Genomic DNA, 16,892 nt, shown 5'->3' with positions numbered 1-16,892 from the left:
GGATTAATAAAGTTGTTTAAATTGAATTGAATCTTGAATCTCTGTAGTCTCGCGAGATCTGGCAACACTGGTTACGCTTGCCTGTTTGTCTCTCGCGAGATGTGGCACCTTTGGTTGCGCACGCAGCCCGTCGCCATCTTGTAAACCCAGGAGGTGTGCGCCTCTAAACATTACTCCTTAATTTAATAATATTACACAAACAACTCTGCCAAAACATGGCGAACCGAAACATGCAACAAGTCAACGTGCTCAATAGTAATTCCCCGCAGCCGGTGAAGCGTGGGAGCGACTCCCCGGAGCTCCAGGAGCTCCCGGAGCAGCAGCAGCAGTCACCGCCGGACAAAGAGAGCCCTGAGCGGCCGCAGCAGCAGCAGTCTCCCGCTGCAGAGAGCGACGAGGGCCGGGAGGAGATGACTCTGGATATCACCAGCTTCAGGAAGCCCGGGGAGAAGACCTTCACCCAGAGATCACGGCTGTTTATCGGCAACCTGCCCGTGGATCTACCGGAGGAGGAGTTCAAGAACATGTTCGACAAATACGGAAACATCAGCGAGGTCTTCATCAACAGAGAGAGAGGCTTCGGCTTCATCCGCCTGGTAAGCACCGAGGGGGCACTGGAGATAGAGAGCTGCTGGTTAACACAGGAGATAGAGAGCTGCTGGTTAACACTGGAGATAGAGAGCTGCTGGTTAACACTGGAGATAGATAGGATAAGATAAGATAAGATCAGATATTCCTTTATTAGTATACAAATATAAGAGAAAAAATAATAATAAAAATAATAATGATAATAATGAATAAATAAATACAATTTAAAAAAGGAAAAAGAAGATACTACTGGCTATTTAGAGATTACTGTACTGGGTTTCTCAAAAAATGATAATTAATATGTAGTAAAATTAAAGTTAAAATAGAAGGAAGTATAAAAATAGGAAAAATTGCACAAGTGGAAAATGATATTGCACAATGAGAATGAAATGAATGAATGAAATTCCACCTGAAAATATCAGGTATATATATACAAATATAAGAGAAAAAAATAATAATAAAAATAATAAAAATAATAATGAATAAATAAATAAAATTTAAAAAAGGAAAAAGAAGATACTACTGGCTATTTAGAGATTACTGTAGTGGGTTTCTCAAAAAATGATAATTAATATGTAGTAAAATTAAAGTTAAAATAGAAGGAAGTATAAAAATAGGAGCAGTATATACAGTATTAACAAAATTGCACAAGTGGAAAATGATATTGCACATGAAATGAATGAATGAAATTCCACCTGAAAATATCAGGTATATATATACATACACATACATACATATATATACAAATATAAGAGAAAAAAATAATAATAAAAATAATAATGATAATAATGAATAAATACAATTTAAAAAAGGAAAAAGAAGATACTACTTCTGGCTATTTAGAGATTACTGTAGTGGGTTTCTCAAAAAATGATAATTAATATGTAGTAAAATTAAAGTTAAAATAGAAGCAAGTATAAAAATAGGAGCAGTGTATACAGTATTGACAATAAACAGACATTAACAAAATTGCACAAGTGGAAAATGATATTGCACAGTGAGAATGAAATGAATGAATGAAATTCCACCTGAAAATATCAGGTATATATATAAAAAATATAAGAGAAAAAATAATAAAAATAATAATGAATAAATAAATAAAATTTAAAAAAGGAAAAAGAAGATACTACTGGCTATTTAGAGATTACTGTACTGGGTTTCTCAAAAAATGATAATTAATATGTAGTAAAATTAAAGTTAAAATAGAAGGAAGTATAAAAATAGGAAAAATTGCACAAGTGGAAAATGATATTGCACAATGAGAATGAAATGAATGAATGAAATTCCACCTGAAAATATCAGGTATATATATACATATATACAAATATAAGAGAAAAAAATAATAATAAAAATAATAATGATAATAATGAATAAATACAATTTAAAAAAGGAAAAAGAAGATACTACTTCTGGCTACTGTAGTGGGTTTCTCAAAAAATGATAATTAATATGTAGTAAAATTAAAGTTAAAATAGAAGCAAGTATAAAAATAGGAGCAGTATATACAGTATTGACAATAAACAAACATTAACAAAATTGCACAAGTGGAAAATGATATTGCACAGTGAGAATGAAATGAATGAATGAAATTCCACCTGAAAATATCAGGTATATATATAAAAAATATAAGAGAAAAAAAAAATAATAAAAATAATAATGAATAAATAAATACAATTTAAAAAAGGAAAAAGAAGATACTACTTCTGGCTACTTAGAGATTACTGTGGTGGGTTTCTCAAAAATAATTATAATTAATATGTAGTAAAATTAAAGTTAAAATAGGAAGTATAAAAATAGGAGCAGTATATACAGTATTAACAAAATTGCAGAAGTGGAAAATGATTTTGCAAAATGATATTTCACTACAATACTTACTTTTTGAAATAATTCATCAACATTTTATAAATAACTCTTTAAAACATGATTTACAATGAGTCATATCATTTTTAAACTCCTATAAACACATTTTATTCCTTACTTTTGGAACAGTACTGTCGTGTTTTGCTGATACATATGAAGTAGAACCTGTAGAAATACTTTATTTCTATATAAGATCAGATATTCCTTTATTAGTCCAGCAGTGGGGAGATGTGCAGTGTACAGCAGCAAAGGGGAAAGTGCAAAAAACAAGATGCATCAGCTAAACAAAGTGTAACAAAATATGAATCATTTAAATAGAAGGAAGTATAAACATAGGAGTAGTATATTACAGTATTTTTCAGGTGGACTTTCTTTCTTTCTCACTGTGCAATATCATTTTCCACTTGTGCAATTTTGTTAATAGTCTGTTTATTGTCAATACTGTATCTTATAGTCATGAATACTATTGCAAATGGGGAATATTCATGATTCACAGGGCAGAAAAAAAAGACTACTAATAATCATAGGTCAACAAGTTCCCAGACCTAAAGGATTACAGTCTGGCTGTTAAATGTATTAGAAATACATATTATATATATTATATTATATTATATAAAAATTTTAATTTTCACTACATAATGTACATACATATCACATGTGCTTCCTTCCTGCAGCTGTCAGACCACTTACACACCAAAAACTGACAATAACCTCATATTTTCAGGTGGAATTTTATTTCTTTCTCAGTGTGCAATATCATTTTCCACTTGTGCAGTTTTGTTAATAGTCTGTTTATTGTCAATACTGTATATACTGCTCCTATTTCCTTTTATTTAAAGGGTTCATATTTTGTTACACTTTGTTTAGCTCTTTTTTACTGTGTTAGCTGATGCATCTTGTTTTTTTCACTATCCCCTTTGCTGCTGTTCACAACCCTAACCCTAACCATCTCCCCACTGCATGACTAATAAAGGAATATCTTGTATTGTCAGTTTTTTGGTGTGTAATTGTGCTGGTGGTGCAACACCATGTGAAATGTTCATTTTATGGCACATATACATTCAGCATGTTGCATGTGCAAATATCACACAGAAGTCTGTCTGACTGAAAAGATTTTCAGACAGGTGACTGGTAGGAAGGAAGGACCTGCGATAGAGCTCTTTCACACCGTTTGGGTGGAGCATCCTGTTGCAGAAGGAGCTTTCCAGTGCTGAGATGGTGTCCTGCATGGGGTGGGAGTCATCATCCTCCATAGCTAGCTGCTATGTTATGACATGTATGTTATGTTTAACAGTTAGATATTATTGTGTGTTACCAGTTATATTTTTGTGTTACAGCAGCAGTTTATCCACGCAATCCACATGAACAGTACATAGAATGTACATGTCAACACACTAAAAATATACCTAACTACTACAACTAAACTAAATTGGTACTAACTGCTCTCCTTCACTCAGACAGCGTGCGCGTCCTCGCTGTCTCGCTCCACCTCTAGACGTGAAAGTGCGCTCACTCCACACTGCAGCAAAGTTAGTTTAGCTCTGAGAATATCTAGTGAATGTACAGGGGACGTTTGTGGAGAAGTAACTGCTGCAGCTCCTCCAGACCAACAGAGGTTTCCCGTGTCTTGTGAAGTGACGGGGCTCCTCAACGAGTTACGTTATCGTCTCGTTACCGACCGGGTGCCGGTGTCTCCTCTGCTCTCTCCGGCTGTGGGCGGAGAGAGCAGGGAGACATGCTGCAGAGCCCCGCTGCCTCAGCCTGCGCTGAGGCAGGAAAAGCCAACACTAAGATCAGATCTAAATCATGTTCATGGAGAGACCTTTGTCTGGTCAGCTAACATTACTGCCAAGCAGCTGAAATATGGATGGATATTGTGGTTTTAGCTGACGTGTGTCGCCTCACTGTTTTTAGCGATGCTCGTTCAGGTATATTTAGAGCAAGCAAGCGCGAGCTCGACGCTGACTTTTGTTGATTTCACGGCCACAGGTGTCGCTGTTAAGAAGCATTTCTGAAAGGTACAAATAGTCCCTTTAAAGAAGGAAGTCCAAGTCTTAAAGAAAACACCCATTTTACATTTCAATCTGTACCCGTGTCTTCCAGGAAACCCGGACGCTGGCAGAAATCGCTAAAGCTGAGCTGGACGGGACTATTTTGAACAACCGACCAATCAGGATCCGCTTTGCTACGCACGGCGCTGCGCTTACGGTGCGCAACCTGATGCCTGCTGTAACAAACGAGCTGCTGGAGCAGGTATGCTTTGCACAAGAGCTTTACAATCTCAGAAATTTCAACAGGATTGGGATGTTTGTCAGTCTCACTTGCTGTGTCTGCTGCTCTTCCATCAGGCGTTTTCTCAGTTTGGGCCGGTGGAACGGGCCGTTGTCGTGACAGATGACCGCGGTCGTCCCACTGGGAAGGGCATTGTGGAGTTTGCAAACAAAGTAGCTGCACGTAAAGCCCTGGAGCGATGCACGGAGGGAGCGCTGCTGCTGACCACGTAAGGACACATAGATCATAGAACTGACCGTCACTTTCTTGTAATGTCACAGGTTTAATTCAGTGTTGTCTCCCTTTCTTCAGCACACCTTGTCCAGCCATTGTGGAGCCCTCGGAGCACTTTGACGATGAGGATGGACATCCTGAAAAGTTGCTGCAGAAGTCCGCATCGTATTATAAGTAAGTAAAGAGGTGATTTCATCTTATAGTGCAGAGTCACATTAAAATGATCATACAGTTTTCAGAACATTTTGAACTCCAGCCCGGGAGTTGTAATCTTTTTTTTTTACCTTCCCCAGGGAACGAGAGCAGATGCCACATTTTGCTCAGCCGGGGACGTTTGAGTTTGAATATTCGTCTCGTTGGAAAGCTCTTCATGAGATGGAGAAGCAGCAAAAAGAGCAGGTGGACAAGAACATTAAAGAGGCCAAAGAGAAACTGGAGGCGGAGCTGGAGTCGGCCAAACACGAACATCAGCTCATGATGATGAGACAAGGTAGGGGGCTGTGGGGCTGCTTTTAAGTGGTTCATGTCGCCTATAGTCTGAAGCTCTGTATAGTGTGATGGTGGATTGATAGAAAGGGAACTGAAATGTGAAAATGGGGTTGCTTATGTTGTGTTTCTTATCATGATCTGCATTTTGCCCTTTTGTTTTGATCCTCAAAATGTGACTGTTTGCATTTATTATTCCTTATATACTTATGCTGTCTTCCTCCCTTCTTCCAGATCTAATGAGACGTCAGGAGGAGCTGAGGCGACTGGAGGAGCTCCGCAACCAGGAGCTGCAGAGACGGAAGCAGATAGAGATGAGGTGCGTTTACCTTTCTTGAGCGAACCATTCGGACGGAGTGAGAGAGCTGTTGAGAGTCCGTTTGATTGCATTTCATTTGACTATTTTCTGTCTTTACTCTCTCTGACATGTAGGCATGAAGAGGAGAGGAGGAGGAGAGAGGAGGAGATGATGAGACACAGAGAACAGGAGGACCTGAGGCGCCACCCAGAGGGCTTCAAACCAAACTACATGGACAACGTGAGTACAGCTGGAATATGCAGCCAAACACACTGAGGCAGTTACATTTGATACATATTATAGTATATTACACACATCTGCAATCAAGAATTACACTAATCAAAGAGTTAAAGTTGTTGGGTTCATAATTTATTATTCTACAAATGCAAACATAACCTTTCTCTGTTCTTTGAGCATCACCGTAGCACACACTGCTCTTTTTAACGCCACTAATTTCTTTAACCCGTTAACGTAACTTGCGGTTGGAGTAGGTTTTAAAGCTAGAGTGAAGGTACTGGTATCATATAAAATTAAAAAAAACCTAAAGAATCCATCGGTACCAACCATGTCATACTAGCGTGTTGAGAAGGAGGTTAAATAACGCTCCAAACTTACACTAAATTTTGGCGAGGAAAAACTGGTATGGCCATTTTCAAAGGGGTCCCTTGACCTCTGACCTTCAGATGTGTGAATGAAAATGGGTTCTATGGGTACCCACGAGTCTCCCCTTTACAGACATGCCCACTTTATGATAATCACATGCAGTTTGGGGCAAGTCATAGTCAAGTCAGCACACTGACACACTGACAGCTGTTGTTGCCTGTTGGGCTGCAGTTTGCCATGTTATGATTTGAGCATGTTGTTTTATGCTAAATGCAGTACCTGTGAGGGTTTCTGGACAATATGTGTCATTGTTTTGTGTTGTTAATTGATTTCCCATAATAAATATATACATATATTTGCATAAAGCAGCATATTTGTCCACTCCCATGTTGATAAGAGGATTAAATACTTGACAAATCTCCCTTTAAGGTACATTTTGAACAGATAAAAAAATGTGCGATTACTCGTGATTTACTATTTTAATCGATTGACAGCCCTTTTTATTATATAAATTATTAACCTCATAACAATCCAGTGGCCGCTACTCTGTCTTTCAGAAGTTGTAGCTCAGTCTTAAAGCTAGAGTGAAGATACTGGTATCATATGAAACTAGAAAACCTGATGAATCCATTAGTTTATTCATTTATCTTGTTTATTTATTCTTTGATTTTTGGTTTGCTGGAAAAAATGTAATAAATAATTCCTCACAATAACTGATATATTTGACTTCAGGACATTTCTGACTTCATACCTGCGGAAAATCAAACAATTTACTGTATTAATTTAGATATTTTCTGAAGTGAAAGTCCCTAGAAGTGTATGATTCAACTTTTTCCCTTCATGGTCTAGTGTTACAAAAATCGCGATAAATGTAATATTGAATCGCAATACATATGGAGTACCAAGTATCGTGATAGTACTGAATCTAGAGATAGGTGTATCTTCACAGCCCTAATATTTATAGACAAAAAATTGCAAATGAGTACACTTTAATTCCCTAACAGCAGTAATATGAACTCTACAATAGCTTCTACTTAAAGGTGTATTTTACACATATTGGTATTGTTATTAAGAAAGCATATTGATGCACATAATCTACCATGGGATGTTAACTATTTTGTTTGTGATTTTTGTTTGCTGGCAGCATTATTGTTAAAGAGTGAATATAAAGGCTATCTGCTGCCATCTAGTGCTGCTTTACATTAGCTGCACCATGTGAAGCTGTCATGTTATATACATGGGTTTCATCACACTTAAAGCACATTCACATTACTACTTATTAGAATTGGAACATTTAACAGGTAAGTTTATTAAGAATACAAAGGTTGAGCATCACAATATTTGCAGTAATTTAACATATTGTCCCCAATTTTCCTGACGTTTGGCATGTGTGATTCTACTATTGCTGTAGCCGTCTAGTTTTGGCACACATAATTAACTTATTACCAATATCATCTAGATGTCTATATTTTCTGCCGTCACCTTAAAGGGATAGTTTGGGTGTTTTGAAACTGGAGTTGTATGAGGTACTTATACATAGTCAGTCAGTCAGGAGCAAAGCAATGTACTGCTGTGGACGGGGATGGCAGCAAAACATATTTCAGACATCTAAAAGAATCAATATCGGTTTAAGTGTACGCTGTATTTAGAATATTTTCAGACTTTTACCTTGCCATCAGAAAGCCCTTTCCATCGGGGCACAGAAGCCGTTATCTATGCTCTCTTCAAAGCCACCAGACTCCATTGACAAAAACTGTAATCTTTTCTATGCAGAACACAGGAGTTGCTGGTCTACCGCTGCCTCCATCGGTTAGTTTGTTTGTGTTATTGTGTGACTTTGGTGTTTTAAAGAGTTAATTCGGATACACTTAAGTCACATAATAGCACAAATAACCGATGGAGGCAGCGGTAGACCAGCAACTCCTGTGTTCTGCAAGGTAAAATGTCTGTTTTGTCAATGGAGTTTGGTGGCTTTGAAGAGAGCATAGATGGATATAACAGCTTCAGTTCCCCGTCAGAAAGGGCTGTCTGACAGCGAGGTAAACTATCTAAAAAATATATATATATATAGAAAATATTCTAAATATTGCATACACTTAAACTGATGTTGATTTTTTAAGGTGTCTACAATACGTTTTGCTGCTGCCTCCGTCCACAGCAGTACATTGCTTTGCTCCTGTGCTGGTACTCCTGTCTGTTTCTCCAAACTCGGGGCGTGCCGACCGTCCTCCTACAACCCCGCTTCAAAATCCGAACTACGCCTTTAAGAGCATATATACATTTAGAAGGGAGAGGTTGTCTTCTGATTGACCTACAGCTGCAGTTCACGACTACTATTTGTGATAAGATGGTAGAAATGCATACATTGGTGATAACGTTTATTTAAGTTTATAACTTTTCATAAATTGATATGATTTAATCTTGGATGTCCAGTTGGTTTCAATGAGTTGGATTAAGCCTTGTCCAGAAGTTTAATTGGAAAATGTGTCATTAAAAACTTTAATCCTAACACAGACTCAATCCAGGTCAGTGAAATATATTATTGTTTATTCACTTTGTGTGTTTGCAAGATTGTGTGTGAAACCGAGAGAAAGAGAGAGGATTGTGTGTTAGTCTGTGTGTGAATGAAATGTATTCATAATTGTGTTTTATTGTGAGAGCACGTATGAATGAATGAACAGATGATGGAGCGTCTCTGTGTTTGTGTGTTTGGGCCCTGAAACACCAAGCTGACAGCTGTCAGACAGGCTCAGCGCGCTCACTCGGCTAATAACGAATTGTTGCAAACAAGCTAAAACAAAAGCAGTCTGTATGTAGTCTTAACTGTTTAGCTTAAGATGTGTATCTTAAGATTTGGTAAACTTAGCTGCTGGCTGAGACAAAGCAGCCCCTCCTCTCTCTACCAGAGCTAACGTAATAAAATGCAAATAAAATACTACTAATTTGTGAGGGAAATGTCTTTAATCTCTGATTTTTGGGTTGCTGGAAAACATTTAATAAACAATTCCTGACAATGATACTGATATATTTGACTTAAGGACATCTCTGACTACATATAAGCTGAAAATCAAACATTTTTAATGTATTAATTGACATATTTTTCAAACTAAAAGTCCCTAAAAGTGTATGATTCAACTTTTTCCCATGGTCTAGTGTTAAAAAAATTAACAAAAATTGCAATAAATCGCGAAACTTGTAGAATCACAATACTTGAAAATCGCAATACTTGAAAATCGCAATACGTATCGAATCCGCACCCACGTATCTTAACAGTATCGAATCAAGAGATAGATGAATCGTCCCAGCCCTAGTTTATACTGTGATTTGCTGTTTATAAATATTACTATTGCAGCTCTAGAAACAATTCGTTATATTTAAAATATAAATAAATTCTAATCTTGTTCTGAATTTATTAATTTTTTTAAATAACATATTAAAAAGCAATTATTTAGTAATGAAAAAAAACCCATAGGAGTATTAATAAAGAACCAAACCGATCAGGAGTATTGATAAGAGTAGTGGTATCAAGCGGCATGCTGGTGGTCAACTGTAATCTGTGTTCAAGAGCAATTTATAGATGTCGCTGATTGCTAGGTGGACTTGGTGTGTCAGGACCCTGTGTGAATGGGTGAATGTTGTTTTGACATAACTTTTGATTTGGTTTTAAACTCCTAAACAATACATGTGTGAATAAGCCCGAAGCCTATTTTAAGTGGTTCATTTTTTTTTTTAAGATTTGCTTACTCATTTGCTCATTTGATTTGATTATTAACCCAAATTTGCAAATGAGATTTGAGCTGTTTTTGTAATAAGCTTATCTGTGACGAGTAACTCTACGCATCCAGCTCGAGGATGGAAAATGTTTCTGCTTTGCCAAAGTTTAAATGGAGGCAAAGACGCGTTGAAGCTGAACCTTAAGTTCACAGTTTCCATCACTGATAAAGAATGATAAGTATGTTTCTTAAAGGGATAGCTTGGGTGTTTTGAAGTGGGGTTGTATGAGATACTTATCCATAGTCAGTGTATTACATACAGTAGATGACAGCACGCCCCCAGTTTGGAGAAACAGACGGGAGAACAAGCATTTTGGACACCTAAAACAATCAGTATCAGTTTAAGTGTATGCTATATTTAGAATATTTACTCTGGTTTACCTCGCCGTCAGACAGCTATACAGTCTATGTTTCTGACGAGGAACTGTATGCCTCACTGTGTGGAAGTGACTGGGATCATACTGTTATGTGTAAGGAAACATCAGGCTTGACTAAACCATCGCTTTTTTAACTTTGTAAAACAAAATATAACACATATATACATCAGATATAAATTTACTGAATTATTTATTATTAATATATTTAATCGTACATCAACAACTTGGTAAAAATCTTCAAAAATTACAATTCAAGTGTAAACCTTTTTTTAATGCAGTAACAAATAAATCAAACTTTAAACAGGAATCTATATTCCACTATATAATGTATACCAATCCGGTATCGGTTAGTTAGTTTGTGTTGTTGTGTGACTTTGATTAGTTTGGATTCATTAAAGTCACACAGTAGCACAAACAAACTAATCGATCGAGGCAGCGGTAGAGCAGCAACTCCTGCGTTCAGCGAGGTAAAATTGCTGTTTTTTCAATGGAGTCTGGTGGCTTTGGCGAGAGCATAGATGAATACAACGGCTTCAGTTCCCCGTCGGAAAGGGCCGTCTGACGGCAGCGTAAAGCGGTTAAAATATTCTAAATATAGCGTACACTTATTGATTTCTTTTAGGTGTCTAAAATACGTTTTGCTTCCGTGCTGGTACTCCTGTTTCTCCAAACTGTGCCATCTATAGTCAGTGTATTCCTTACATAATGAATCCATCGGTACCAACCACTGAGGTTAAATAACGCTCCAAACTTGTGCCCAGTTTTGGCGAGGAAGAACTGGCATGGCCATTTTCAAAGAGGTACCCTTGACCTCTGACCTCCAGATATGTGAATGTAAATGGGTTCTATATAATATAAGTATCTCATACAACCAAACTTCAAAACACCCGAACTATCCCTTTAAGAGCAATGGGCAATCTCTATCATCAGTTTTGTGTAGAATACTTTTACAGTGTGAGTGTTGTACGATAGCTTATCCGCTGAAGAATTGTACTTAGCAGAGTTTTGCTCTTCTTCACTTCTTCCAGAGAGAACAGGAAATGAGAGTGGGTGAGCTGGGCCCTCGTGGAGCCATTAATATGGGAGGTACGGGCATGATTGTGTAACGACTGGTTGATACAAAAACCCAGATCATGTGACGATGATGAGTGAACTATGACCGCCTTAACGTCATTTACCACTAGTGTTTGTCTTGCATCCCACGTGGCTCCTTTTCAACGACGAGTAAAGTATGACTTTGTGTGTTTTGGGTGTAAAACAGACTCACATGGGATGCAATACAAAGGGAAAAAAAAACATATTGCACCACATGACAACATCTATACTAACAGAATATACCGTGTACTGAACGGGGTTGTTGTTGTTGTTGGGGAGGTTTCATAGTTTGAGAAGTATTTAGTCCCTGAGCTCTCATCCTCAGCTGTATGCAGATGTGAAATTGAATGATTTTATTAGCTGTAGTGGCTTTTGAGTTTATTTTTACAGCACAAAAATAACCCTTATGGCCACAGCACTTATTAAGCACTTGATTTTTAAGTGAATCATGGCTGGAAATAATTATAGAAAAGACGTAAACAACAACAAACGTCTGTTGTAAATCTGCTGAGTGCAGGATGAGAGGCCGGGGACTGAGCCTATAATGTTGGACAGATTGTTGGAGGTTCACCATACAACAAGTATAACCAAGGATTGCACATCATCTATATGAACTAAACTGCTGTATTCAATTTGTGTTCTTTGTTGTAGCGTCCAGTTTTTACTCTAAATGTTTGTGTCGGGGAGGAGGTCAGTTATTCTCTTAGGGATAATGGTAGTTTGAAGTGTTGGTAATTTCCTCATATCTCCTGTGTTGGCTATACTGTCTTCAGTAGTATTTACGGGTGTGTGTTTGTGTTTGCGCAGTCAACATTAAACAATTTAAAGTGGAAAACATGACGGAAATATGTAATTTCTGTTTGTTTTGTTTAATAACGTGAGGAAGGTTACAGTCTCCTCGCTCCACGCAGATCTGATGTTTTTGTCTGCTGCAATTTTTCGTCGCTTCGGTGGAAGTTTAAGCTACACGCTTCATTTACGTCATGATTTATTTGTCGATTCTGTTTCCATTGCACGAGCAATTCTACCTCAGCCAAGTATGAACACCTTTTTCTGTGCTGGTGACAGCTGTGGCCGGAGGCGTTATGTTTTTCGGGTTGTCCGTATGTCTGTCCGGTCTATTCTCATGAACGCCTGGAGGGAATTTCTTCAAATTTGGCACAAACGTCCACTTGGACTCAAAGATGAAGTGATTAGAATTTGGTGGTCAAAGGTCACTGTGACATCACGTCCGGACCATTCTCGTGAACGCGATATCTCAGGAACACCTTAAGGGAATGTCTTCACATTTAGCACAACTGTCTAACAGGATAAAATGATGTAGTGATGACATTTGTAAACTGCAACTCAACTGGTTACAACTGCAAGACGGTAATTCTGCTCAAGTTTTATGACCAAATTTAAAATGCGCATAAAAACAGGTTGATGGTAATGCACTTATTCACCATATTAAAATGTTCTATGTTAAAATGGTAATATCCAACAGCGTGTAGCCCCTATATAATGAGCTGATTGTATTGGTGTTAATATTGGATTTTAATTTGAAGCAACTGCCAACGGTGGTGCATTTGCAACCATTAGTTTTTTTCACAAAGAGGGTAATATCATCGGCGTAAGAAATTTGCGATATCTCTGAATTATATTTGTTTATAATTGACGCAAACGTTTTTTCCTACTCAGCTGTTCGTAATTACAGTTTGAATGATCTGTGGTTTACATAAATCAACGTCTGATTGTAATAGTATTTTTCTACACTCACCTATTTGTAGATCTGTATAGCCGTATTTCCACTGCATGGTATGGCTCAGTTTGACTCGACTCACTTTTGGTACCAGGTCCTTTTCTCTAGCCGTGTTTCCACTGAGGATCGTACACCTTCACTGTAGGCGGGATTCTCAGCTGATCGACGTAGCGATGGCGCATTAAACTGCTGTGAAATCATTTCAACGGCAATGGTTTGTTGAGGATGTCCCGTGTTGCGCTAGTGACGATTCTCTCTGACCAATCTTGGTCGTGAATCTGCAGTGTTTAAACTCCACCTTCTAGTATCAGTGGAACCTCGACCGGGGAGGTACCAAAAATGTAGTGGTTCTATTGGTACCATCCACAACTTTTGCTAATGGAAGAGCGAAAATAACCGTTGTAATATTTAAGGAACTGAACTGAACTGTCATTTGTGTTTGATTGGGATGAACCTGTGATGTCTGTGCCGGTCTGACTGCTTTTCGATATGGTCCAAGGTGGTTTCCTAACAACTCTGTATGACTAAGATGATGTGCAATCCAAGGTTTAGTTAGCAAAAGATGAGGACGTTGCCACTTGGCCTCAAAGTTTAGGTGTCAAAGGGAGAACCTCTCATTATTAATTACACAATCTGCTGTCTCGGTCTGTTCTACCTGTATAATGTGACTGTTAATATCTACTTTAACATGATATATATATATATATATATAACTGTTGACTACTTTAAAATGACGTTGGTTTTTGGTTGTTAGTTCATTTTTCATTTGACACTAACAGGACGTTTCTTATGGTGCCTTCAAATGAAATTCGTGAGCTCGTGTTTACAACATGGGAAGTCGTGTACACAATATGCGTGGCGTTCAAGTGGTTAAGTCGTGAGAACACCGCTGCTAAGCAACAGCAATATTAACATTACTGTTCGCGTCTAGCAAGTGGGGTAACATAATACAATAAATGCAAAGGCATAATGACAGAGGAAAAGGTTGATATGACCTCATCTCGTGAACACGGTAAACACGACCCCATTTGAAGGCACCATTAATGACCGAACTGTTAACTGATAAATGTGTACCATTTAAGGTGCATTTTCAATGAGTAGCAAAGTTGTTTTAAAAACAAAATACCAATTCTAAATGTTATTCCTCATCAGATAATACTAGCTGTCGACCAAAAGCCAACGTTAACTTAAGTCATTGATATTAGTCGTAGCGTTGTGGGGCGTTGGGATACGTTACACTGACCCCGCCAAATGACAAACCAATGCTCCGTTGTTTTGCGTGTAGACGGCTATAACCAGGGCTCTCCGGGGCCCACTGGTAACCAGGGTCAGATGATGGGAATGAGTGGAAGGGGAGGAGCCGTTGGCCCAGAGGGGACCGCAAATATGGGGACACCGTTGATGTCCGAGAACGGAGCCATGGTAATGTATCAGGAATACTAGATTTATCCCTCAATTAGTGCATCGTCGGCATAGACCATACCATAGCATTGCCTTATAACAGGCACAAAAGGACTTAAAACTGTAGACTTAACTAATAGTCTCCTCTCTCTCCCTTTGTCTGCTTGGTTCACCGTTCCTTTCACTCTCGGATGGATCAACTCTTGGATCAACTCTTTGACATTTTCTGGATGCACCGTATTCGTGTCGAATCCCCAAACGTGCTCCCGATTATACATCATTCCCGTCTTTTTTTGTAACGCGGACTCCATGATACCTCAGCGAAACGATAGATACCCGCAGGGTGGATCAATGGGGGGGCGACCAGAGGTTGAGTCCCCAAAGCAGCAGCAGCAGCAGCAGCAACAACAACAGCAGCAGCAACAGCAGCAACAACAGCAGCAGCAACAGCAGCAACAACAACAACTACAACAGCAGCAACAGCAGCAGCCGCAACAGCAGCAACAGCAGCCGTTGGGCCCTCAGGTTGGACCAGCACCAGGATTTGGGAGGGGGAGTCCAGTAGGGGGAGTCTTTGATGGGCCAAATAACAAGCGCCGCAGATACTAACTTTTCTCTGCATCACGGATACGCGGTTCTCATGGATCTTTGTTGCTGCACAAACCCGATCTTCTCTTTTTCGGTTTTACGTCGACCCACTCCCCCCCCATGTGGGACATGTTTGCAAGTTTTATTTTTATTTTTCCTGCAAGTTGTCACGGAGGAGCTTTTATTTTGTTACTGATAAAACTACAGGACAATGCTTTGTATCTACGCTCATTTGCAATGTTTATACAAAATATTTTGTATGTCTATTTTCATGTTTCATGTTTTTTTGTCTGCTGAATATTAAGTGTGCAAATCATGTCAAGGAAGGCCTTTGTGGGTAGACAACTTTGCAGTTGTTATGGCTGCTATTGTCTTGAATACACTTAATGAAGCTGCTGTGGGAGAGTTTAGATAAAGATGAATTAGATTGGACATTGATGAGAGTCAAAACAAGATTGCTGAGCTCTCAAACTGGAAAGTAGTGTAACACCAACCAGAAAGAGTAGGTACCTTCGTAGTTTGTGGTCCTCCCTTTAAATATACTGTACCGGTACTTTTAGCTGATCAGATGTTCAATCATACAGTGAGTGAATGTTTCTGCAGCTTCGGTGCATCCTGCATTTGATGGTTAAGAGAAATAAAATATTTGTATGAAGTCCTGTCTCTTTGTGATTTTAAAGAGTTGTCATTTTCTCCATCCATCCGTTTTCTTCCGCTTATCCGGGGCCAGGTTGCGGGGGCAGCAGGCTAAGCAGGGAATTACAGACGTCCCTCTCCCCAGCAACATTATCCTGCTCTTCCTGGGGACCCAGAGGCGTTCCCAGACCAGATGAATTTAATCTGGGGTTTTTTTTTCTCAGAATATTACTCCCCTCCCCCAGAATTATTATTTTTTGTTTTTACCTACAATTGCCCTTATACGCCACTGTACATACATGCTAATGGATCAAATATATAAACTGCCTTTACAGTCCAAATAACTTTAGATTCTGAAATTGAAAAAATCTGAATTTCCCAGATTAAATTAATAAATTTACGAGAAAAAAACTTGGATATTCTCTGAGATTAAAGTTGTAAATTCCACTATTTTCCGTATTTTTTTTCTCGTAAATTTATGACTTTATAATCTTGCAAATTTGTGTGTTTTCTCATAAAGTTGCCAAGTTTCCCTCGGAATATTACCCCTCCCCTGACTCCGTAATTATTATAATATTACCTAGAATGGCTCTAATATGCCGTCATAAACATGTGCTTTTATTTAGTAAACCATGAATAACATAACAGTTGGTAGGTTGTGTATCTTTTAGAAATTGTAAGGATGTCACGTCAGGAAAATGTTCAATTTTTTTAGATATCTTGAGAGCAATAGAGTCGGTAATGTTGAGAAACTAGCAGGAGTACGCTAGATTTGAACTCCATCCCAGAGTTGGCAACTCTTTTCCGATGAAAGTAGCTAGCAGAACCAGCTCCAAAAGTCCCTAAATCTACAGAGGAAGTCACCAACACTGACAGTCTATCACGATACTTGGGTGCCGATTCGATTTGATATTGATTTTTATTGCGATTTTAAAAAAAAA

General features: G+C 38.3%; 1 protein-coding gene across 1 annotated transcript; it reads left to right on the top strand.

Annotated features, from left to right (window-relative positions):
- The first annotated feature begins 215 nt into the window (after positions 1-215).
- Positions 216-15,970, top strand: pspc1 (paraspeckle component 1). The gene is made up of 10 exons (XM_037761711.1): positions 216-596; positions 4,552-4,701; positions 4,797-4,948; positions 5,032-5,127; positions 5,247-5,443; positions 5,674-5,758; positions 5,872-5,977; positions 11,519-11,576; positions 14,612-14,748; positions 15,049-15,970. The coding sequence occupies exons 1-10, from the start codon at positions 216-218 to the stop codon at positions 15,334-15,336; spliced, it is 1,650 nt and encodes a 549-aa protein (XP_037617639.1). The 3' UTR covers positions 15,337-15,970.
- Positions 15,971-16,892: the final 922 nt, after the last annotated feature.

This window comes from Sebastes umbrosus, chromosome 24, assembly GCF_015220745.1.
Source record: "Sebastes umbrosus isolate fSebUmb1 chromosome 24, fSebUmb1.pri, whole genome shotgun sequence".
In the NCBI taxonomy this organism is placed as follows: Eukaryota; Metazoa; Chordata; class Actinopteri; order Perciformes; family Sebastidae; genus Sebastes; species Sebastes umbrosus.
Note: the sequence above shows the minus strand (reverse complement) of the source record. Positions and strands in the feature narration are given on the sequence as shown.

Coding starts and splice junctions, on each gene's coding strand:
- pspc1 (XM_037761711.1), top strand. CDS start 216: ATGGCGAACCGAAACATGCAACAAGTCAACGTGCTCAATAGTAATTCC. Junction 4,949..5,031: donor GGAGCGCTGCTGCTGACCAC/GTAAGGACACAT, acceptor CCCTTTCTTCAG/CACACCTTGTCCAGCCATTG. Junction 14,749..15,048: donor TGTCCGAGAACGGAGCCATG/GTAATGTATCAG, acceptor ATGATACCTCAG/CGAAACGATAGATACCCGCA.